This window comes from Amia ocellicauda, chromosome 6, assembly GCF_036373705.1.
Source record: "Amia ocellicauda isolate fAmiCal2 chromosome 6, fAmiCal2.hap1, whole genome shotgun sequence".
Classification (NCBI taxonomy): Eukaryota; Metazoa; Chordata; class Actinopteri; order Amiiformes; family Amiidae; genus Amia; species Amia ocellicauda.
Window position 1 is genome coordinate 13,606,875 of NC_089855.1, and position 25,446 is coordinate 13,632,320.

A 25,446-nucleotide genomic window follows, 5' to 3' on the forward strand; every position below is an offset into this window, starting at 1 on the left:
GGATCCCACATCTCCCCCCGGGGAAAACCGATCTTAAACAGACTCGGGCTTGCACCTTTTGATTTGATGAATGGCCACAACATTCCACGTCATTTTCTTATAAAGCTTCACTCGTGTTTGTAAAAACTAAGTCCTCCCTGAAGGAATTCCCTGACGTGGTGCTTCCAAGCTAGATTGTTAATAAAGTTTCTATTTGCTTTAGCTCAACAACTTTTCCAATTATTTCCGAGAAAGGTTGAACATATCACAACTGCTTATATTGTATGAATGTGTTAGTCCCTTAATACATGGTTGATATGTATTTATTGCATTATATTGCTATTTTTAAATACAAACATTTGTGGCTTCTAATTGTGGTAAACGGGCTCTTATGGCCCAGACACCTATTTGACACCTGGACCTGCAGCCCACTTTGCAGATATATCTACAGTGGGGGAAAAAAGTATTTGATCCCCTGCTGATTTTGTACGTTTGCCCACTGACAAAGAAATGATCAGTCTATAATTTTAATGGTAGGTGTATTTTAACAGTGAGAGACAGAAAAACATCAAACAAATCCAGAAAAACGCATTTCAAAAAAGTTATAAATTGATTTGCATGTTAATGAGGGAAATAAGTATTTGACCCCTTCTACTTAGTACTTGGTGGCAAAACCCTTGTTGGCAATCACAGAGGTCAGACATTTCTTGTAGTTGGCCACCAGGTTTGCACACATCTCGGGAGGGTTTTGTCCCACTCCTCTTTGCAGATCCTCTCCAAGTCATTAAGGTTTCGAGGCTGACGTTTGGCAACTCGAACCTTCAGCTCCCTCCACAGATTTCCTATGGGATTAAGGTCTGGAGACTGGCTAGGCCACTCCAGGACCTTAATGTGCTTCTTCTTTAGCCACTCCTTTGTTGCCTTGGCTGTGTGTTTTGGGTCATTGTCATGCTGGAATACCCATCCACGACCCATTTTCAATGCCCTGGCTGAGGGAAGGAGGTTCTCAGCCAAGATTTGATGGTACATGGCCCCGTCCATCATCCCTTTGATGCGGTGCAGTTGTCCTGTCCCCTTAGCAGAAAAACACCCCCAAAGCATAATGTTTCCACCTCCATGTTTGACGGTGGGGATGGTGTTCTTGGGGTCATTCCTCCTCCTCCAAACACGGCGAGTTGAGTTGATGCCAAAGAGCTTGATTTTGGTCTCATCTGACCACAACACTTTCACCCAGTTCTCCTCTGAATCATTCAGATGTTCACTGGCAAACTTCAGACGTGCCTGTACATGTGCTTTCTTGAGCAGGGGGACCTTGCGGGCACTGCAGGATTTCAGTCCTTCACGGCGTAGTGTGTTACCAATTGTTTTCTTGGTGACTATGGTCCCAGCTGCCTTGAGATCATGAACAAGATCCTCCCGTGTAGTTCTGGGATGATTCCTCACTGTTCTCATGATCATTGAAACTCCACGAGGTGAGATCTTGCATGGAGCCCCAGACCGAGGGAGACTGACAGTTATTTTGTGTTTCTTTCATTTGCGAATAATCGCACCAACTGTTGTCACCTTCTCACCAAGCTGCTTGGCGATGCTCTTGTAGCCCATTCCAGCCTTGTGTAGGTCTACAATCTTGTCCCTGACATCCTTGGACAGCTCTTTGGTCTTGGCCATGGTGGAGAGTTTGGAATCTGATTGATTGATTGCTTCTGTGGACAGGTGTCTTTTATACAGGTAACGAGCTGAGATTAGGAGCACTCCCTTTAAGAGAGTGCTCCTAATCTCAGCTCGTTACCTGTATAAAAGACACCTGGGAGCCAGAAATCTTGCTGATTGATAGGGGATCAAATACTTATTTCCCTCATTAACATGCAAATCAATTTATAACTTTTTTGAAATGCGTTTTTCTGGATTTTTTTGCTGTTATTCTGTCTTTCACTGTTAAAATACACCTACCATTAAAATTATAGACTGATCATTTCTTTGTCAGTGGGCAAACGTACAAAATCAGCAGGGGATCAAATACTTTTTCCCCTCACTGTACATGATTTGAAGATATCTTTAAATGATTTAGAGATATCTGCAAATCCAGTGGCGAACTGTCAGGGCCTTCAAGGTATTCAGAGAAGGCCCTGAAATCCTCAGATGAAAAAATAAAAAACGTATGTGATTAATTCTATGAATAAAATAAAATAAAATTCCGCCAACTTGTTTCTGATGTTTACTGTTCATGCACTGCGCATTTGAGTGATTTTGTTTGGGAAAAAATTCAACAATCAGATATTTTTCTACGGAGTCTCTGGGGAGAATATCTTCCATCCAGAGTATTCTATTTCCTTGATAGAATGCCCTGACCATTAAACAGAATGAGAGGGTACGTTTGGATTGACAATTTGATCAACCAATCATATTTGGATTTATAGCCAATGGGTGAATTGTTTCAGATTTCCCGTGGCTCCAGGGTATTCTAGAAGACCTGCTTACATCACGAGACCTAGCCTAGTGTTGCTAACTAGCGATTGATAGCCGACGTCGAAAATGGCAACAGGTGGAGATGATATTGACGCAGCAGGGGGATATGATATTGTCGCGGATTTATTATCAGTGACCTTTTCAAGACGACCGTTCAATGAAAAGATGGACATTGTTAAAAAAGGCTGCCCAACGCCCGAACAGCTCCAGCTCAATCAACCGACAAAAGCGGGATATGTTCGCCATTTTCAGGCTAGCAACTGAGAACGATACACTTGGCTTACAGGCTCAGTTCGACACAAGAGGCTCTACTGCTGGGAGTGCTTGTTGATTGGGACTGACAAAGGTGCGTGGAATTGGAAAGGCTACGATAATCTTAGCTGTTTAACTAAGGCTGCACAAAAATACCAAAACACAGCAGGTCAACGATTAAGGCAACGATTACCATGAAAACTTTTGGAGACACAAAGATTGATCTACAGCTGGACGAACAGAGACGGAGAGAAAGGACAATGCACAACAAAAAGGTGAAAAAAATAGGGAGATTTTGAAACGTCTGATCCACTGTGATTTTCCTTGGGGAAACAGGAGTTACCTTTCTGGGGCCATGACGAGGGCAGGGAATCAGTGAATCATGGTAATTACCTGGAGCTACTATCATTTTTAGCAGAATATGATCCAGACTTACACTACCATCTGTCCACTTCCAAAGTGTTTATTAAAACCTCGAGTCAAATACAGAACGACTTGATAAGTGCTGTTGCCGATGTGATGGGTGAGACCATCAAAGAAGAACTAAGGAAAGCACCCTTTGTAGCTTTAATGCTGGATGAAACATCATATGTCAGCAATACTGCACAGCTATCGCTTGTTCTTCGCTTTGAAAACAGACAGTGGTGTAAAAGAGAGGTTCATCAAATTTGAGGCTGTGAAAGGGAGCAAACGGGCAGAGGACGTAGCAGCCCTGGCCCTTGGGTTCTTGGAGGAATATGGATGCATGGAAAACTTGTAGCCCAGTGCTATGATGGCGCTGCCGTTATGGCCTTGGGGCTGGACGGATTCCAAGCCAAGGTGAAGGAAAAGATCCCTCAGGTGCTTTTCATACACTGCTAAGCACATGCCCTTAATTTGTTTTTATCTCAAGGTGTAGCAAACATTAGACAATGCAAACTTTTCTTCTCACACTTTTCTGGCCTGGCTGCATTCTTTTCTAGATCACCAAAACGAACACAGCTACTTAATGAAATATGTCAGAAGTGACTGCCATGAGTAACACCAACCAGGTGGAATTTTGCATCAAGATTGGTGTGCACTGTATTTGAAAAGAAGGATGCTCTTAAGGATCTGTTTGAGTACATTGTTGACCACCATGATGAATTTGAAGATGCTGCCATACACTGATGGCTACATATCAAACCTGGGCAACTTGCTTTCAACTTTCAACTAACTGTTTGCACATGCAGATGTGCTCTTTGACATTTTACAGAACAAGTCATTTGACATGCAGTTTTGTATAGCCAGGGTGGAGGAGTTTTGTGTTTGCATTGAGAGGCAGAGGGAATGTTTTGATCACATATATAACGAGACTGTGCAGAACACCGGCGTGCCAACTGGACGGAGAGCCCACGGAGATTCTCGCTCACACTACAAGAAGCTGCACGATGACATTCTTGACAATATTTTAAATCAAGTGCAAAATCAGTTTGAAGATCACGAAAAACTTTAATTCCTTTCCCTTCTGGACCCCCAACAGTTCACCAGCTTTAAGGCTGCATTCCCTGAAACTGTCTTCTCAAGCCTGGCAGACAGCTACGGGCCGCACTTTGACTTGCCACGGCTGAAAACAGAACTGTCTGTGAAGTATTCTATGACCGATTTTCAGGGAAAGAACCCATCTGACCTCCTCCTCTTTTCCAACGTAAAGGACACTGTGACAGCATGCATCAGCTATATGCACTAACATGTTTAGTTTTAACGATCCCTGTCACCACTGCATCCGTGGAAAGGACATTTTCTGCCCTCAAACGGATAAAAACGTATGCGAGGAACACAACCGGACTCTCTGCATTAGCTTCCATAGCTATTGAAAAGCAAGTTCTCTTGGATCTGAAAACCAGTGATCAGCTTTATGACCGGGTTACTGAAAAATTCATCCAAAAAGACAGGAGGATGGATTTTGTCTTCAAGTGAATGTCATTGGTAAGTGAAACTGAGTTTTTACTGCTGGTTTGGCTACAGTGTTGCATCTTGTTGAACTGGTTGCATTTTGTTTCCACACACTTGTTGAATGATTGTTGTTCATAAAGTGACTGCCTCCGTGACGTCCGATACTGTGTGTGTGTGTGCATTCTAGTTACATTTAAAAGGTAGTTACAGGTCAAATTATTGTGCCTAAAGCAGAAAAATGGCCAGGGACACCCCTTATTTTTCGTTAGTGTTTTTTTTTTTTGGGGGGGGGTGGGTGGAGGTATAGAAGGCCCAGTCCTGATAGGCACGGTTCGCCACTGTGCAAATCATTTAGAGATATCTTCAAATGACTTCCTGTATTTTGGCTGAGATTAACAGGAAGTGATTTGAAGATATCTTGAAATTATTTAGACTAGAGATATCTCTAAATTATTTAAAGATTTCTAAATGATTTAGATATCTTACAAATAATTAAAGATATCTCAAAATTATAATTTGGCGTGCCAAATACACTGTTTATTTGTGATTTTGAACTCCCTTTGTTCTTTCTGCAACTGTGATTGACCGTAGGTCATCACAATATATAAACATGCTGAACTGCTTATATTTATCAGATACTCTTTTCAATTATTATTACTATTATTATTATTATTATTATTATTATTATTATTATTATTATTATTATTATTATTATTATTTCTTGGCAGTGCAATACAAAGTGCAAGAATACAGTTCAGTACAAGGCATCAAATATTACAAATTCAAATTTACATTATATAAAGCAATTCAAAGTATAATACATTTTACAACTTCCAATTGACACAGGCAAGTACAGTAAGTGAGGTCATACATCCTGGACGGTAAAAGCTAAGTGCTGTCAAGATGTAGAGTCACGGGAAAGGGAGCAAGGAGGAAACAATCAAAAAGTATTAGTAACGCAAGACCAAAGCAGATAAAGTTTATAGAAATGTCTTAATCTAGTTACTTTAATTGAGTACAATAACATCTCTGCAAAAGTTGAAAAGAAAACGAAACCAGCGGGCTGTAATGTGTATCCTGCATCAAGGAAACGAGCTGCGACAGCCATTAACGAGACACCGCGGAACTGTGAGCGCAGGGCAAACGAAACTTAAAGTTGCGTAGAAAGAGATCCTTGCAGCTGCGCACTGACGCGGGCCGTGAAGTGCGGGGCAGTGAAGTGCGGGCAGTGAAGTGCGGGCAGGGCAGGGCAGTGCGGCAGGGCAGTGCGGCAGGGCAGTGAAGTGCGGGCAGTGAAGTGCGGGCAGTGAAGTGCGGCAGGGCAGTGCGGCAGGGCAGTGCGGCAGGGCAGTGAAGTGCGGGCAGTGAAGTGCGGGCAGTGAAGTGCGGCAGGGCAGTGCGGCAGGGCAGTGCGGCAGGGCAGTGAAGTGCGGGCAGTGAAGTGCGGCAGGGCAGTGAAGTGCGGCAGGGCAGTGCGGCAGGGCAGTGAAGTGCGGCAGGGCAGTGCGGCAGGCCGCGGGATGTCCAGGACGCCTGTGAGGTGCGGGTTCTGCTGCTCCAGCCAGGAGACGCGAGAGACCGGGCCGCTGCTGAGGCAGGGCAGCGTGGTGGCGCACAATATGTGCATGGTAAGGATGCGATGCGTACTTTCTTTCACAATACAAAATCAAAACGACAAGGACAAGCACTGGTCTGGCCATTTAATCACGTAATGGTTTAAAAACACACACTGCACATAATGTTAACTCTTGAGGACAAATAATGCTTTACTTGTTCACAGTGCCCTTACGTATGGCAACTGTTATTGCTGACCCATCAAAAATATACTTTTCATAAACGTACATTATACTTTTCATAAACTTAATATATATTTTAAAGGTATGTTATTTTGACCCATTTTAGCCTTTCCACAACATTATATATATATATATATATATAATTATTATAATAATAATAATAATAATTATTATTATTATTTATTTAAACATTATATATTGATTTAACTCAGAAAGGTGTGGCAGTTGAGATGTGTTCATTAACCCTTTGCAGTCCAGTTATTTTGCAGCTGTTAGGCTGCTCAGGTGCAATTCAATTTTGTAAAGAAAATAACATTTCAGACCATGTGTTGTTCAAGTTGAAATAACTTCACTTTTTTTCAAAAAACAATGCACAGTATTATTCCAAAGGACACAAATTTGAAAATAGTGCAAACATTTTGAAAAAAAAAGCCTGTTATTAGTCATGTTTGGAAAATTATTCCAGGCGCAAATGAATAAAAAAGTGCAAAACGGAAAAAAAAAAAAAAAGATAAAAAAAAAAGAATAGGTTTTCTGGCAATAAATTACCTTTAGAACTTTAGAAAAAATACAAAACCCTTTACAGCACTTCACATACCCCTAACAAAGGTAACACAAACACACAAACAAAAACTTGTACAAAATGTTTTACATCAATATTTGCAACTATTTACTGGTATGGTTTGAAAAAATAAAGAGAAGTATGTAAAATGTACACAAATATGCAAAAACAAACAATCACCTAAAAACTGGGTGCAATGTGCAATGGTGATGCAATGCTTAATGGTCTCTGTGTTTGTGCTGTGGGTGATATTTCTTGAAGCATTCATCTGGGTGTAAGTTTAGGTTACCATATACTGTGTTACTACACCCTCTTAAGCATTATTTGGCAGTGTTAAGCGCAGCTGCTGTGCACAGAAGCACTGTTGCCAGCTTGGGGGATTTCCCCCCAAATTTGGGGGATTTTTAAGTGCCCAAGGGGAAATTTGGGGGCAACATTTGTATGGGGGTAAATCTTGGGGGATATTGTTTTAACCTGGAGGAATTTAGGGATTTACACAGTTGATTTGCACCTCTTCTATTGTGATACAGTGCTCTAGGAACCTGAAAACACTTCACAAGCCCCCTTTCCTTGTTGTGTATTATTGCACTGTAAACAGAGTTTTCCATCTTGACATTTTGAGCTCTCTACGGGTGTGTCTTGCTTCTACCAAAACACGGATGGTCTTGTTTTGACCAGTAGACTGTCGGGGGGCGTAAATGCAGGGTGGGTTTAAAAAACACATTTTTCACACAAGAGAATGCTTAACATCTTTAGAAAGCTGAGAGTCTCACCTTTCATGGGATACCAAACTTTATCAATTAAAAAAATGCAAAGTGAGTGAACAGAAGAAAAATCAATCAAATCAAATCAATATTCCAGTGTACCAGAGAATTGATGTTGTTTTGAAGGCAAAGGGTGGTCATACCAAATATGGATTTGATTTAGTTTTAGCATTTAGTTAATTGATAAATATCATCTATTAACATGTCTGTTTTTGAAAGCATTCTTACTTTACAGCATTTGTTCACACCTGCGTAATTTTTTTCACAGTACTGTATATATAAAGTATATTAGATGTATCCTTACTATTTGTTCGCAAATTATGTAATGACGATGATTATATTTGTGTATAAAGTATCATACTTTCTTCATAGTTATTTTCTTCTGGGATCGTTACCAAGGAGTCTCCTCGAAGTTCTCTGGCAGGATTTCTGGAAGATGACGTGAGAAAGGAAATGAACCGGGGGAAGAGACTGGTACGTCATGATGTTCAGTTGTTTTACATTATTTATTTGTAAATATGTTTACACTATATTACTGTTAGGTTTAGTAGTGGGAGTTTGTATCCTTGTTGTATGGCTTTCCTGCATCAAGAATTAGATTGTCATCAGTCAGGAGAGTTGTCTTTTTGCTTTCTTCAAACTAGACACATACAACCCCAAAGAAAGACACTGAGTGACAATTATCTGTTCCACAGAGATGCTTCCGATGTAAGAAGAATGGTGCGACTGTTGGGTGTGAGGTACCAAAGTGCAAAAGGTCTTATCATTACCTGTGTGCCCTAAAGGATGGCGCTAAAAAAGTGGAGGATGACAATGAAGGTATTTTTAAGTGAGTATGCGTTTGTTTGAAAGTGTTTGTTGATCAATGTGTGACTTTTCACTTAAAGTATAGATTATTATTATAATTATGAAGATCAGATCAAATGGTTATGTGTGAGCCCTTTTCTTTGTCCTATAATTTTCACAGCCAAGACAAGTTAGAATGAATGTACTGGATTTTAGGACTGGAGTAATATCGCATTACCATTTGTTTTTATATTTTAATTAGGATTTACTGCGTCCAGCATCTTGAATATGAAGAGACTAAAGCAGGTACGTTGAGCTTGTTCTTCTGTCTTTCTGCATGCCCTAGTATCTAGTACAGCTTGGCTATATACCAGCCAAGCAGCCTGAAAATCTTGTGACACTTACACAGTTTACATCCGGACTTATTTTCCTGTAAGATTTTTTTGTAAAGACAGTCATAGCCCTTTGACCCCTTTCAAAATGTTTTGGCTTCAACTCCATATTACATGCTAGTTAATGGAGGTGACATTCAAAATAATGGCCCCCTGGAAAGGTCAAAAGTCCACTCCAATCTGTATTTAAACCACAGGAGACATCTCCACGTTTCAGACGTTTCTTTTTTTTTAACCAAATTTTTCCCCAATTAACCACCTGTTGGAAATATCTTCTTATAAAAATATGTGTTGCAGCCTTTGAACATTGTTTCAACTTGCATCCCAGTACAATACCTGTGTGTGTAACATTTAAGATATTTTTGCTTCGTTTTTAAGATAGTCTCCCCGAGTCGACTCAGGATTCTGAGGCAGAGTATATGGAAGATGAAGATGAAGATGTTACTGATGATAGTGAGGATGAAGTGAGGAGCAAAACCAAGGTATTGTAATGTTTCACCTGAACCTTGCACCAAGAGGCTACGTTGTCATTACTTTTCACTTTTAACTTATTACATATTACCACTTATTACAACCGCCCCAGAATCATAGCTGATCCATTTATACCCCCCAATGTACTGACAAATACTGCATAACACTGTTCAGATACATTTAGACATTTCTTAAGTGGACTGAGAAAGCCTTGAGCTTTTATTGTATAAAAAGTTGCCAGAATGATGAAATATGGCAAGAAATCAAATCTATGCTGCCTATGGAAAATATCTAACAACTGTTAATCTTTTTCCCTCCAAGAGAAAGAAGCCCAGTACAGTACTTAGGTAAGCCTTTCTGTGTTTTTAATTGTGTAGAAACGACTGTCATTCAGGCCCAAACCAAGTTAAAATGTTGATATACACTACCGTTTTGTGAACGGTTGATATACACTAAGTTTTAGAACGCCTGTTTTTCCAGTTTTTATTGAAATTTATGCAGTTTAATGTCTCAATGTATTCTGAAATAAAGGCATAGAACAAATAAACAATTGGAGATAAAAAAAAAAAATCATGGAATCGTTTTAAAAAAATGTAACCCCTTAAGCTGACAAACCCCTCTGGTACACTTAAAATGGCACCAAATCCATGTGATTCTCTTTAATCCCAACTCTTTACTGTTGTGTTGTTTGCCAAGTGTTTGATATCCCATGAAAGCGGAGAATCTCAGCTTTCTAATGATGTGAAGCATTCTCTGATGTGAAAAATGTATGCCCCCCCTGCATTCTGAAATGAGGGGGTCGGGGGATACTGGAACTAGACAGTCTACTGGTCAAAACAAGACCATCCACGTTTTGGTAGAAGCAATACACACCCGTAGAGAGCTCAAAATGTCAAGATGGAAAACTATGTTTAAACTGTACTAATACACAACGATTTTACATAATTGGATCTGAACTTCTCTGTGTTTGATAGAACATCAAATAATATATACTGGATTAACTGTTAGGTTGTTCTGAACAAAACAAGCCTATTTGCAAAGAAATCCAATCGAAACTGGGTGATCTGTGACCGTCTGAATGAGACCCCCCTGAGCAAACTGCGCGTTTACCACCCCGGGCTCTGAATGATGGCGGGCGACACGGAGACAGTAAATCGGATGTGTCTGAGAATGAAATGCTCTGGTAGCCAAGATAATAAGCTTTCAACAATTTGTGCATTGTAGGAATACAGTGTCACTTCTATGCACAGGAGAAACACTGCCAAATAATACTTAAGAGGGTGTAGTAACAGTATATAACTCTGAAATGTACATTATTTTTCAGTTTTTGGTAACCTACACTTTTTTTTGTAACCTGTCAGTTTACCGCTTACCTTTGTACCATATCAGGTTATTCACTGGACTTGAACTGCTTACATTTCAATAAAAACTGGAAAAATTGAGGTGTTCTAAAACTTTTGTTCTTATACTTTTAAGTAGTGTAGCTCCCACTCACAAATCTAATAGCTGGATCTTTTGGTTTTACAAAGGGTTATTCCTTCTGCCCAGTTAAAACCAGTATGTTCTGCATTTCACATATGTACACAAATGTTATTACTAAGCAGATCTCAAAATTGCTCCTTTCATTCATAATATAATTGTACAATGCATTATTTGCATGCATTTCAGCATTAGACAAATAGACTTCGTTTAAAATGTGCATCTGTTAATGCACGGTTTCTGTTTAACAGGAGTGCAAGTAAAAAAAACAGGACAGAGAATGCGAACAACAGCAGTAGCAGAGATGATGAATTGAGGGGCAAAGGTGAGTAATGCAGAGTTTGAATTCACAACTGAACGTAGACTGTCCCAATCCACTGGTACGTCTCCTATTCCTTGCTCTTTTTAGCTGAACAGCAGTGGCGTTCTTCGTGGCCTGCTTACACCGGGAGCTCTTCACTAAAACAGGGCCGCACAGCCACACTGTAGGGTGTGATTTCAGACGACCTGAATTGTAAACATTATCCCGTAATAATTATATCCTTGTGTTTGTGCCAATAAGCATTTCAAACTGATTTTTATTTAAACAGGCGGAAGTGACTCCAGTGAATTCGAACTCGTCTCTGAGGAAAGGGAAGGAGCCATTAATCCCAGGAACGACACAGCCAACCGTAGATTAAGTTACACAGTGAGTGTTATATCAGTATTTTGTACATTTATCTGGGGTTTATCTAGTGTTTACAGACAATGACCTTTTTAGCCTTAGCTATTGATCCATTTCAATTCAGTGGATCATGTTCATTAAATAAATTAAAAGGTAAATTATGCAAAAGCAGCCCAGATTAGGAAATGTACACACATTTATTTTAAACAATAATTCAATTTCATATTTCACCACAATGTTTTTTCACATGGAGGAAGTTTTTGAAAGTCTGGGGGTGGAAATAATCCTATCCTAAGTGCTTCACCATAAATAAAAAGTTTACACCCGTTTATAATTTATAGTATTTGAATAATGTGATTTACAGAACTGGGATTTAATCTGTATTTTACAATTGTGTCACAATTTCAGGAAGAAGACCCAGAGAGTGAATCTCTACAAACCGGTATGACTGTGGTGTCCTAGTGTGCATTGAGTTCACCTGGGAACAGTTTTCTATGAACACCTGATTCGCTTAAGAAACAGAATACGTCACACTTTTCTCCCTGTGTATTCGATTGGCTAGCTTTAGTGTAGTCGTATAAACACACTGTGGTTCTTGACAGGTACAAAAGGCACACATGCAGACGTGAGCAGAGGAAAGGAAAAGACAGAAAATAAGCCGTGTTTCAAAGCCAGCTCACCCACTCCTAAATCTGGGACAGTTTCACAGGAGACAAAGCCAGGATTCTCAGGTATTCACACTTCAATTAGAAAAACTCTTCTGTACTCCAACCAAAGGCAACCAAAACAATTTCAGCAATTCACTATCTGCAGCACGTCCCCCCGAGGGAACCCTGCAAAAACCACAACCCCCACCTTATTAGAAGTCAGACGTTTACTGTAAATATGGAACTAACTGTCGTCAACTGTAGTCCAGTCAGAGGCAAATACAAATGTTTATTAGTAAGTTGACAGTTTTCTTCAACTTGCCTCGTACCTGCAGGGAATCCAGCCTCCTTCTGGAGGAAGTGCCGGGAGGCTGGGTGTGTGGAAAAGATCTTCTCGGAGTTGATTTTAGCCATGACCGCTGTTTCAGAGAAAATAAGCACTGACCAGGCCGATGATGAAGGTGAGGATGATTTAAACTCTCAGCCAGCAACATCAGCAAAAACTGGAAGAGTATAGAAGTATCTGCTTACAATACGTTAGATATGTTTTCTTGATGAGGTCATGCACAAGTTGACCGAGTTGGGTTATAACGGTCTGAGGAGCAGGTTGCAGGTAGTGGTTAAAAGCCAAGGAAAGAGGGGGGAGTTAAGAAGTCGAATTTGTGCATGCCCTGCTTTGTGGGAAGCTTCTGATAGTTACGTCAAAAGTTGTGCTGTCTTTTCTTGAAATATGATGCCCAAGAGATGAGTGGGTTGATATTGTGGGTTTTGTGAAATTACACACATCTGAACCGATGCACTCTTACTGTCCTCAGAAAATGCCTTTTCTTTGAAAATCCTGCAAGCGTCTGGGATGTTATCACGCATACTTGAAGAGAAGGATAACGGTAAGGAATGTTACTGTTAACACAAAATTAGATTTTCTTTACCTAGAGGTGTATTTCTTGAAGTAAATATAATTAGAAAAAAAAGTTATATTGTTATGACCACATCGATGCTGAAAGTAAACTGCATGGCACCATTAGATTCTTAAGACAGTTGGAGAAATTCGAGCAAAGCACTTGAATAATAAGGGACACTTGTTTTCTTGGACAGAATTCAAGGAGAGACTGGAAAAACTTCAAAGGGAACGAGATAAGGTGATTATCTCAAACCAAGCAGTGGATGAACTGAGACATATGTTACACAATATCCAGCCTTGACTGAGCAGGACTGGTGCTGGGTCAGGCTTATATCTGCTCTAATACTACACCTGTAGTACTAAAATCAATCTCCATCCAATAGCTAGATAACAGAAATAATAAAGAGTATAATTGTCTTTGTCAGGTAAATAGATTTGTTTTTTAATGTCTTATTTTCTCCAGTGGTGTAATGGATTTTTTAGTTCTGTTATTTTTTTGTGTTATTAGTAAAACTGGCACTAGTAGGATCTATTCCTTACAGAAACTTTATTTTCTTACATGTTTGCATGCACTTTTAGTAATAAACTGTTCCCTGTGGAGCTCATGCCGGTTCTATTTGATTACTTTCCCTTTTTTCTTTACTTTCAGCAACAGGATCATATTTTATACATCATAGTTTCTGCATGTGTTTAAAGAGACAGCACTGCAACAAAGACCATTAAAGAAAAAGACCCGAGGGCTCAAGTGACCTGTGCTATAATCCAGTGTTGCGGGTCATTCTTCATTTTGCTTCATCTTTGCCTCAAAAAGTGTACAGAAAGTCTTTCCCACACAAAACAGTCTTGTTTTTCAGTTGGTCAATTCACAATCATTTATTTGGCTACAATAGTAATACACACTAAATAGATTCTCATATAGCATATTTGAAAGGCTGTATATTATTAACAGTGTGCTTAACTGGTCAGATAATCAATTAAACACCTATTCATCCATGAATTGCAGACAAAGCTATTCATTCAGGGACACAAACTAGAAAGAAAAAAAAACACAGAAGCAAGGCAAAAATCTGATTTCCTGTCAATTTTAGGAATATGCTGAATCTCTCAGAAAAGAGGACTGCAGTGGACCTTGGATTTACTCCAATTTGTGAGAGATTTTATACAGGACTAGGAGCATTTTCAGAAAAATGGAAAGTAATTATTTAGAGTTCTATGCCTTCGAATTAACATTTGGGCCCAGTTGTCATACACAAGGGTGATCAAATACTGTGCACAGTTTGACCATACCTTTCATATCCACACACAAAGTGAAGGAATGATAACTGAATTACATGTGATCTTAAGTTTATTTCCACACTGCTATAGTAAACATTTTGGTTCTCACTTTCCCCAAATTTATATGAAACATTTGTCAATGGCTTTTATTTTCACCAAACTCACCTCTGAGGCATGACCTGTAAACATGGTAATGTGTATTCACATGTTGCCTTTCAGTACAGACTGGTTTACTATCGGACCAGTGACTGGAAACTTAATTTACCAAAACATAGAAGGACCAGATAACAAAGCAGGTGTGAAGAGTGAGTCCCCGGTACTGTGATCTGGGAGAATCACAACGGTATTTAATAGAGCATGTAATCTATAGCTGATTTGTAAAGCCCTCGTTAAAGGACAAGCACATTCAGAGGATAAAATACCAGAAGAAAGGAGCGTCAGATAGTACAGATCACATGTCTTGTGGCCTACGTCTTCGATATCCAGTCAGACAGAATCCAGCCTGCTCCAGGGCTGCGGTCAGGCTGTCTCCATATAATACACACTTTCCCAAAAAACACTGACCGCAGCAGAGACCTCTTTGTTGATATGTGCAGTTTTCTGGGAATTAGGTCAACATGCTGGCATTGGTATGCAGGCTGGGGCAGAAGCTCTGTTGTGTTTAACTCATAAAAGGCAACGCTGTCTTCAGCCGAGTTTTCGTTGCAGACAAGTAATCGGTGGCCCGAGTGACAGCAGACGTCTCGTAGTTGAACCACTGGGTCTTTACTAACAACATCCACTGCCAGTCTGCTAACAAGCCACACTGATCCCGTCCCTGGAGGGATGGCATTTACCTCCCGCTGAACCAGCAAGTGTGACAACCACTGAGCCATGAAGAAAGGATCACAGCCGCCCTCCTGAATACGGCTCGTGTTGGAAAGCTGGGCGGCCATCACTGAACGCCGTTACAGGCTTAATTCAATGGGGAGGATAAAGAGAAAGTATATTTTATAGTTAGTGCAATCACCCCTTAATATGTCTGCTAAACAGTATAATAGTATAGCAAAAAATAAAAAAATAAAATATCCAAAGGGAAAAGAAACTCTCTCTTACAATACTCCCTGAAAACAAAGGTTCAAGATATAGAGTCGATGTGGTTCATTGACGTTATATAGATTCCTCCCTTAATATAGGGATCGTGCTACAATTTCTTCACTGGAAAAAGTCCTTGTGGATAACTTCATACACAGCCGCTTGTCAGCCCAAAGCAACGGACACCTGGAGGCCTGGCTGGAGGGCCGAGACCCCTGGCTGAGGTGGGTGGTCTTCTGTTTTGCAGTGACACCCCGAGGAGATGTCCATTTCAGTTCTTAAAGGCTCCACATTTACTGGCTTTGGAAATGAATTCTTTCAGCAGCGCGCCGTCGATCTGCCAGAAAGCTGTCGTCTGAGTGACTTCTGTCAAGTGGTTCACACAAAACTTGAAGCAAAACTCTTCCAAATCCTATAGGCGCACAACAAGAAAAAACTATTCAAGACAGGAAAAGAATAGGAACAAACATCTATAGATCTAATTTTTTCTTTCTACTGCCAATTGTCACAAACTACATACATTTTCCATTGTAAATGTCCTAAATTACAGTTAATGGAGTCCAGCACAGAAGAATACCATGGAACAATATTTTGACAGGACTGTTCTTGATGCATCAGAACGGCAGCATGTATAAATTATTTCAATCTCTAATGGCATTTTCACAATTACAAACTGGCATTGTGTTAATAACTTGATTTTAGGTTCAATGACCTAGAAACATCAAGTAGTTCATTTTTGTCAGTGTTCACTGGGATTACCTCAGCGTCGTATCTGACAGCAGCTGAAAGCAGAGAGAAGGCGTTCTCCACAGTGATGCCCCTCTTGATAATGTGCTGACACAGCTTCTTCAGACGGTTCTCACAGTACGACGTGGCCAGATCCAGGAGCCCTGCAAGAGCCACGCCAACATGAGTTCACAGCAGCGTTTATTAGCAACAAAACCTCTTTATTTATTTGTATATTGCAAAACTGAGTTCTATGAATGAGCTAATCATTGAAATAGTGTTAAAAGGCAAGAATGTGTTATCTAATTGTAAAAGCATGTGATTCCTACAATGGTATGTAATAGGATTTGTAAGTTAATTACAGGTACACTTCTTCACGTAAGGGAATTTTGTTCTTGTGCTAAAGCTTCAACACAGATCAATGCATGTGTTTTAAGATGCAAAGCATTTCATTTACACTATTTATCATCTAGCTGCAACCCAAGACCAGGGTTGTTTTTGTTTGTTTCATTTTATTATTTATTTTAAACATGGCAGGCTGCACTTATAAACAGTGACTTCCCCCAAAAGCACTATGAAAGGAGTAATGCTTCATTTTTAATCAAAACTTGCTTTGGATTGAACCATCCTGCTCTTCTGACAGTGTTTGTGAAGGAAAGACCTGGAGAGGGTGGTGTCTTTAGCAAGGCCTCACCAATGGCATCTTCTGGAGGAAGATCCACATTGTCCGTGTACAGGTACTCCAGAAAGGAGCGATACACAGGGTAAGAAAATTGATCAATCTCAATCACTTCCTTCATATCTTCATTCCAGTGAGACTGGAACATGGAGCGGAAGTGTTCACACCTGCACACAGCACACTTCAGTTAACAACACGGACTGTACATAGGCAAGAAAAAAGCTCTAGACTAGCATGTGAAAGAATATACTGACTTATTTTCCACTGCAACTTTTTGCCGTGGAGGTTTTTAGCAGAGACATGCCTTATTCTATCAATGTCTGATCAGGGGCTGAGGAACACAACCTTACTGGGAACAGCATAACTTGTGTCCAAGTGGAAATGTAGGATGTATGACTATAGGCAAAACAGAAATAAATTCTGTGCCTAAACTAACAAAGGCTTAGTAGTTAGTGTAAATAACTTGGAGAACTCTTAGCCAAATTAATCTTTGGTACATTTCCCTTCAAACTAGTATTTCACAAGTGGAAAACATAATCTTTGTAGCTTTATAAGCAAGAGTGATAACTGCGAGAACAGTAAATATCCAACTAGAGGTCAAAAAGACTCCGAATCCCACACACTCTGGACATATCTTCCTTCACACATGATCACCTGTCACCGATTTGTCTATGCTATTTTGTCTATTTTGAAATACAAACCCCAATACCTTGGCTCAAATCTGCCAGTATTTTGGAAACTGCTCGTGAAGGACATTACCTTATTTTAAGTACGGCTTTGTGGACATGAATGTATTTCCCATCGACACTGAACTTGAGGTCTGACGTTTCAGGGCTGTCAAACTCCTTCTTCAAGGACTGTGCGACTGTCAGGAAGTCATCGTGCTCTAAAACAGGAGGGGAAGAATAGACTACTACAATGAAATACATAAACACAGAGGCATGGTTGATGCTTCCTGCCATAATGAAAATAAAACCAAGCATTCTCGGGATAAACACTGCGTTTTCAGCCATACTTGCCCGGAAAATGTGCCATTGGCTTTTAATCAACAGTAAAGTTAGCTCCCATTTCAATTACAGGTTTGGTTCACAGGTAGATAACAGACCGATAATTTGTATAATGAAACAGCCACTTGGTCACAGCACACAATATGCAGGGAAAAATCCTACCCACAGAGAGCACCCGCCACATGACGGGGGGGGTGGCGAAGCAGGCGAACACATCGTCGGTGCAGGAGAAGTAGGTCAGATGTGGCAGAACCACGGACTGGCCCCGGCACTGGCCCCACATGTACACCTGGCCGCTCTGCGTCTTGGCTGCTGATGTGTGTGTGGAGTGGCAGGCTGCGACCTCTACAATCCTGCTGGGGGAGAAGGAGAGGCCGGTGAGCACGCTCTGTTATCTGCATGCCAAAATGAGCGACACTCATTAACACTAAAAAAAACTCAATGAAATAAAGCCAGAAATGTAAGAAGCAATCTATACTGAACGCCTGGTCAAAAGGTTGCAGATTTGCCTTTTAATTTGAAAATAAATACTATTACTAAAATCCCAGGACAATATCAAGAGTCAAGGTTGATCATTTCCATTCTTGAAATCTGCTGCGCCTAAGGGCCATATTGAGTCCGACCTTCAGAAGCCTGTTATAATCACATTCATTTTTTTATTTTTTTATTAATATGTTATGTGCCATTACAGCGTATGCTGTGATTGTATTAATTCACAGAACTATTTCTCAAACCAAACACCCGGTTTGTTTTGTGCCCATTTTCATCTAAGCCATTCATGTTTGTAACCTGTTCAAAAAGAAAAAGAGGAGGGGAAAGCTGTCTTTCAAAGCTTGGAAAACAAGGAGGCAATGGTAGGCCCGTGTCTGACTAGGTGGTTCTACAGAAAGGCTTCAATATCGCTGCTCTGACAGTAATCCCTGAATTCACTGTGCACAAAGCAAATTATGCAGCACAATGCACTGTAGATCATTCCAGAGTCAACTTTTGTTTAACAGTAATGTTCAGATTATGATAGAATTTAGTGTGAATCAACAATATACAGCATATCCACACAAGCACAAAAGAAAATAGTGGATCAGTGAACACAATATACTGTAATCACATATTAAATCATATTTGAACTCCAATATCAATGTATTATCTTGCCTGAAAGCTGAATGGACTATTCTCACTCCATATGTGCTGTGCATAAATAAGCAAGTCATATTTCCACAGACTTGTCTTAACATTTTTACAGGATGACTGGTGACTAAGCAGATTTGAGAAAAGAGCATAATATTAAAGCATAAGTCTGCAGAAACATTTATTTTGTGCATTTTTATTCAAAAGTTATCTATACACTATTGAATAAGGAGACAAGTATTATTTTACTCCTGTCAGCAGAAAGCACATTGCTCTTTAACACAGTATGTTGAAGAAAAAGAAAAAAGATACATCATCATCATCAGTCTATACTGATCCATTGCCAGATGAAGGCCTCCCCAGGATGCTATATATGTGTGTGTATATATATATATATATATATATATATATATATATACACACACACACACACACACACTCACCTAAAGGATTATTAGGAACACCATAATAATACTGTGCTTGACCCCCTTTCGCCTTCAGAACTGCCTTAATTCTACGTGGCATTGATTCAACAAGGTGCTGAAAGCATTCTTTAGAAATGTTGGCTCATATTGATAGGATAGCATCTTGCAGTTGATGGAGATTTGTGGGATGCACATCCAGGGCACGAAGCTCCCGTTCCACCACATCCCAAAGATGCTCTATTGGGTTGAGATCTGGTGACTGTGGGGGCCAGTTTAGTACAGTGAACTCATTGTCATGTTCAAGAAACCAATTTGAAATGATTCGACCTTTGTGACATGGTGCATTATCCTGCTGGAAGTAGCCATCAGAGGATGGGTACATGGTGGTCATAAAGGGATGGACATGGTCAGAAACAATGCTCAGGTAGGCCGTGGCATTTAAACGATGCCCAATTGGCACTAAGGGGCCTAAAATGTGCCAAGAAAACATCCCCCACACCATTACACCACCACCAGCAGCCTGCACAGTGGTAACAAGGCATGATGGATCCATGTTCTCATTCTGTTTACGCCAAATTCTGACTCTACCATCTGAATGTCTCAACAGAAATCGAGACTCATCAGACCAGGCAACATTTTTCCAGTCTTCAACTGTCCAATTTTGGTGAGCTTGTGCAAATTGTAGCCTCTTTTTCCTATTTGTAGTGGAGATGAGTGGTACCCGGTGGGGTCTTCTGCTGTTGTAGCCCATCCGCCTCAAGGTTGTACGTGTTGTGGCTTCACAAATGCTTTGCTGCATACCTCGGTTGTAACGAGTGGTTATTTCAGTCAAAGTTGCTCTTCTATCAGCTTGAATCAGTCGGCCCATTCTCCTCTGACCTCTAGCATCAACAAGGCATTTTCGCCCACAGGACTGCCGCATACTGGATGTTTTTCCCTTTTCACACCATTCTTTGTAAACCCTAGAAATGGTTGTGCGTGAAAATCCCAGTAACTGAGCAGATTGTGAAATACTCAGACCGGCCCGTCTGGCACCAACAACCATGCCACGCTCAAAATTGCTTAAATCACCTTTCTGTCCCATTCAGACATTCAGTTTGGAGTTCAGGAGATTGTCTTGACCAGGACCACACCCCTAAATGCATTGAAGCAACTGCCATGTGATTGGTTGGTTAGATAATTGCATTAATGAGAAATTGAACAGGTGTTCCTAATAATCCTTTAGGTGAGTGTATATATATATATATATATATATATATATATATATGAACCCAGCTCTGAGGTGAGGCAAGGTAAGAGGGGCCGCACTAGTTGCCGTTTCCATTTTCAAATACATCCTTACCTCTCCTTGTCGGTCATAATCTGTAAAGGGCTAAGCTGGTTACTCTTAGTGCCCGTGCCCAGCTGGCCATAGGTGTTAGCTCCCCAGGCATACAGCAACCCCTCATCTGTTAGTGCGAGTGAGTGTGCATAGCCAGACGCAATCTGAAATCCAGAGCAGATACAGACATTACACAACATTGCTCACCTTGCCACGCACAGTACTCAAGGCAAGATGCAAGGAAACAAAACAACAGCGTGGCCAGAGGCAGTTACCGCCTTCAGCACTGGACACACATGGAAAGATTTTCCCTTTTTGGGTTTTGCAGCAAGAAAAAGTATACAGTCTTGCATTACCAGCGTTATAAAAGTAACCAAATATTTTGTAATAGTTGGTATATTTGAGCAGGTTTTAGTGGCACTGGGCACAATGGGCGTGAGGTAATGAGGTCTTACCTGCAGCACACACACGCCCTGCAGGGCTGCCAGGCGACAGGGGGTCAGCTGGTTTCCATTGTTGCCCAAACCCAGCTGGCCATTTCCATTGTAGCCCCATCCGTACACCTGCAGTAAAACATACAGCTCTGTGGGAATCGCTCTTGCCTAACTCTGCACATTCAGGACCTTCAAACATGGTCTCAGACTACACTGCTCCTAGCAAGGTGAATATACACAAAACACATCAAAGTCAACATCTAGCAATAACATGAGAGAGAGCTTTCTTTGTCCCATGTTACAAGAAGCACTGCCACAGAAAGTATAAACTCAACAGTTGGATGGTCACATTGTATCTGATCACGTCCAAGACTTCTATCTCAGTTCTCTCAGATCTGAATGCTCACCTCTCCATTGTCTACCACAGCCATAGAGGAAGTCTGACCACAGGTGATGCTGACCACGATTTTGTTTTGCAGGCAGTTGGACACTTTGCGAGGTGTAGGCTGATTGGCGGTAGATCCTGATCCAACTTGGCCACAGTTGTTGTACCCCCATGCATAGACCTATAGTAAATAATGAAACGAGTGACTGTTATGACTTGCAGTTCATTCCAAAGTCTGTGCTCCCCCTTTCCTTGATGAGAGGTTTCATTAAACACTGATAAATTTTTTATTTTATTTTTAAGTACATACCAACATCATGTTGTCATTTTTTTCAATGTTTATGAAATTACTAATTTGAGTAAGGAGAACATTAAATGCCTAGGTTTCCAAGATTCATACAAGTTTTATCAGTGCTAAAGAACTGAGAGACAGAACCATACATTTAATTGGGTACTCAAGACAAAATGATACTTAGTCACCAGGTATCCATCAGGTGCTTGGGGCCAATACGCAAATATATTTAACAGTTATATTTAACCTTGGGTCTTAGGTAATGAGACCCAATAAATTCACGCTGCATTAAACACAACAGCCGGGAGTAGCCCTCGCTGGCAGGCAGGTTTAGGACTAGGTTTGCATACAAACAATAACTTGGTATAGTCTTTGTTCACAGGCAGGTTTGTGAACAAGTCCTGCAACCACAAAATAGCTGAGTGCAGTTATTGCTTGTGACAGGGAGACATTTATTCCCTCAAAAGATAGGAGGACAAGGAATATTCAGGGCTCGATTTAATCAGAATAATACCAAAATAGTTTATTGAGATAAACGAAGCGCTCCGGAGATGGAAAGTCGAGAAGACACGAACATTTTTCTAAAGAACATACTATCATATAGAAGATTACTCCCTTGAGTTGCCGGGGAACTATATGACATCAATGAGGCATCCCAAACTTTATCACACACGTCTCGTTTGTCTTCTGTTCTCTCTATGGCCTTGGATGAAAATGTTTTTCTAAAAACCCACAACACTACTGCAGCTGGCCTCTCCGGAGCGATACACAAAGCTTAAACATGGGTTGTCTGCTTCAGAAAATGGTTAACCAACCCGGTACCCTTGAGTCCTACCTCGCCTTCAGATGTAAGTGCCAGAGAGTGATGGGAGCCACAGGTCACCTCCGTCACCTTCTTGTTGAGCAGATTGGCAGACACGTGGATGGGAGAGATTCCCTGGTTTGTAGTCCCGTTACCTATTTGACTATACCCATTGTGCCCCCACGCGTACATCTCTCCATCTACAAGACATGGAAATGTCAGAACAATGGATTTGGGAAACAAATATTTTAAAATATTCAGAAATTTGACTAAAAATTTCATGCCGATTCCAAATGTGCTCTTGACTCAGGAAGACTACTGGAAACTGTTCATTTTTTTTTAAATCAATTTGTACCTTCAGTAGCGAGTATCACATGTGGACCACTGCCATAGCCCAGACTGACAATCTTCTTCCCACACAGACTGTCCAGCTTCTTTGGCACGATGGTACTCTGGTTGTCACCTGTCCCTAAACAGTTACTGTAATTCAACCCAAAAACAAACACCTGGAAGGAAATAATAATGAAAAAACAAATGTGATTCAGGTGCAAAACTCTTCCTGTATAATATACAGATAAAGACATTACCATAGAAAGGTGCGGAGGGCCATATTTGAATCCCTGACACATACACACTTGCCTGCACTGTTCAAACGCAAAAGTCATACCTCATCATTGTGGGTGATGTATATGGCTTCATTAGCAGACGTGCCGAAGACGCAAGCCTGCCGGACTGAAGCGATCTCTTGCGATGACAGCAGAGTGAACAGAGGCCACTTGCTCACATCCACCATGGCTGTACTCCTCACACACACCAGCCAGGAAGGGGGGTGCTCATTGCTGCAGCTCCTGCAAAACCAAACCACAATCAACACGGCCCTCGGCAGAACGGAGGGGACAGGGCAGGAACATACATATAGTCCCATTACTTTACTTGTCTGGAATTCCACTTGTAAGAATATTCACAAACTAAAACTGAATTAAAACGTATTTAAATTACAAAGAATGAAGTTTAAATGTCAGTTGTGTTGATTATTTCTGTTTATTTAAATTTGAAACATCCATCCATTTGGAACATGCATTTCAAAACTACACCCAGCTGAGTTATGTAAATATATATATTTACTGAAGGCTCTATCCCTAGCCTGGGCCAAAATGTGTTCCTAATTTCATCACTATATTTAATGTTAGTACATAACTTAGAATCACTACTAATAATACTATATAATCAAAAAAAGACACTTGCCATCTCCAATGCACAATTTATACACAAATATCCTACTTTCATATTTCAGTTTACTTTATCGTGATTTTATTTTGTAGAATTGCACATGGTTCATGAATATTGAAATTGAAATTAATCAGCATTGTGAACTGTACTAACACATGCAGTGCTAAAAGAAAATACCTTATTTGTACTCTACACTGGGGGTCTCCAACCAGAAGAGCCCCAATCCACGTAATCCTATATAGGTCACCCTAAATCAACATTTTCTAAAATACTGGGAACACATGCTTGTCATGAATTAATCAATCTAATCAATCAAGTAACTTATTTGAAAGATTATAGGACAGGTGTAGGTAGGCTTGCAATGGTTAGTAAACACTGGCCTATGCCAGTTTAGCATCAGCAGTATTGAGTGACAGATGCACTGAAATGTTCCTGACACAAACCTCTAACGCACAAATACTGATAATGCGACTGATCTTTCACTCTTAATAAATTGCAGGCTCTAATACCTACAGTATAATTTACCTTCAAATCGATGCATTACTATAAATGAAATTGTATATGCATGTTCACGACATACTGAAAAACTTTGCAAGAGATGTAAACAGTTGCATTGAATCAATGCTACTGACGCCAATTAAATAAATACATTACGCCACCTGCACCACGAAAGCAAACTAAGACTTCAGGTGGAAATATTCACAAAAAGTGTGCGTTAAACAGTTTCAGATCAGAAACTAAGAGAAGTTATGGGGTCAGGAAACGCACAACCAGCACAGCCACCAAAAAACACACGCACCACAACGCAACCGACTGACCTACAGAGTTGCTCCATTGCCCCCCAGTCAACTGTTACAAAGAGGAAAGGGGGAAATAATGCAATTGATAGAAATGTTGCCTACCTGTGTGAAATATGATCCTGAGACAGTATTACCCGGGGACCCACATTTCCGCAGTGTCACCGGCCCGCCGCCGCGATGCTCCATTGTGTCCGGAAGAGACGGGCTTGACTTGGTTTCTGTGACACAACCGCACAACTGCAGGGCGATCCAATATGGCTTCCCTGCGCCGCCCTAGCGAGGACAGAACCGCAACAAACAGGATGTGAGGAAGAAACCGCGCAGCCATCTTGAGTGATAATAGTGTCACTGTATACAAATTCAATATATACCATTACACGAAATATACCCTATTAAACCAAATACGATATTTAGAAACAGATACAACGATAAATAATTGGTATTAAACATAATATATACTTTTCTTTTTCCAGTTTCATTGATCACGTGTTTTTTTAGTCAGTTTTAGATGCTGCTTTATGTTAGGGAATTTGCTGTACTCTCCTCCATGTAGATCTCCGTCTTAACATTAACTGTCCATAAGAGCCTTGGCTGCTGCCTCATCACACACTTTCTTCCTCAAACTTGTTGCTTTATTTCATCACCAAACTAATTGTAATCCCACCATCAGCTGATGTACTTCCAACTCACAGAGGAATTTGCAGCGGTGAATAAAACAACACACCCACGTGTGTGTGTGTGTGCGTCTATCTGCCTTGTGGGCCAAGACATTGCTCCTCCTGTTTCACCAGTTAGAAA

General features: G+C 40.5%; 2 protein-coding genes across 4 annotated transcripts; one reads left to right on the plus strand and one right to left on the minus strand.

The window, feature by feature from the left end:
- The first annotated feature begins 5,503 nt into the window (after window positions 1-5,503).
- LOC136750995 (PHD finger protein 11) lies at window positions 5,504-13,829 on the plus strand. 2 transcript variants are annotated; one of them, XM_066706207.1, is made up of 14 exons: window positions 5,504-6,239; window positions 8,106-8,207; window positions 8,429-8,562; window positions 8,782-8,825; window positions 9,290-9,393; window positions 9,704-9,729; window positions 11,113-11,186; window positions 11,452-11,549; window positions 11,934-11,967; window positions 12,128-12,256; window positions 12,508-12,633; window positions 12,988-13,059; window positions 13,268-13,311; window positions 13,723-13,829. In XM_066706207.1, exons 1-14 carry the CDS (start codon window positions 6,132-6,134, stop codon window positions 13,765-13,767), a joined length of 1,140 nt encoding a protein of 379 aa, XP_066562304.1. In that variant the 5' UTR covers window positions 5,504-6,131; the 3' UTR covers window positions 13,768-13,829. The 2 variants fall into 2 exon arrangements, with proteins under 2 accessions (XP_066562304.1, XP_066562302.1); XM_066706205.1 differs by lacking the exon at window positions 13,723-13,829 and having other exon boundaries at window positions 5,505-6,239; window positions 13,268-13,687.
- Window positions 13,830-13,931: 102 nt separating this feature from the next.
- rcbtb1 (regulator of chromosome condensation (RCC1) and BTB (POZ) domain containing protein 1) lies at window positions 13,932-24,883 on the minus strand. 2 transcript variants are annotated; one of them, XM_066706204.1, is made up of 12 exons: window positions 24,751-24,883; window positions 23,286-23,466; window positions 22,974-23,124; window positions 22,652-22,818; window positions 21,547-21,705; window positions 21,161-21,268; window positions 20,727-20,869; window positions 17,997-18,187; window positions 17,587-17,713; window positions 16,843-16,994; window positions 16,182-16,312; window positions 13,932-15,834 (listed from the first exon to the last, which is right to left on the minus strand). In XM_066706204.1, exons 2-12 carry the CDS (start codon window positions 23,409-23,411, stop codon window positions 15,694-15,696), a joined length of 1,596 nt encoding a protein of 531 aa, XP_066562301.1. In that variant the 5' UTR covers window positions 23,412-23,466; window positions 24,751-24,883; the 3' UTR covers window positions 13,932-15,693. The 2 variants fall into 2 exon arrangements, with proteins under 2 accessions (XP_066562301.1, XP_066562300.1); XM_066706203.1 differs by having other exon boundaries at window positions 17,997-18,190.
- Window positions 24,884-25,446: the final 563 nt, after the last annotated feature.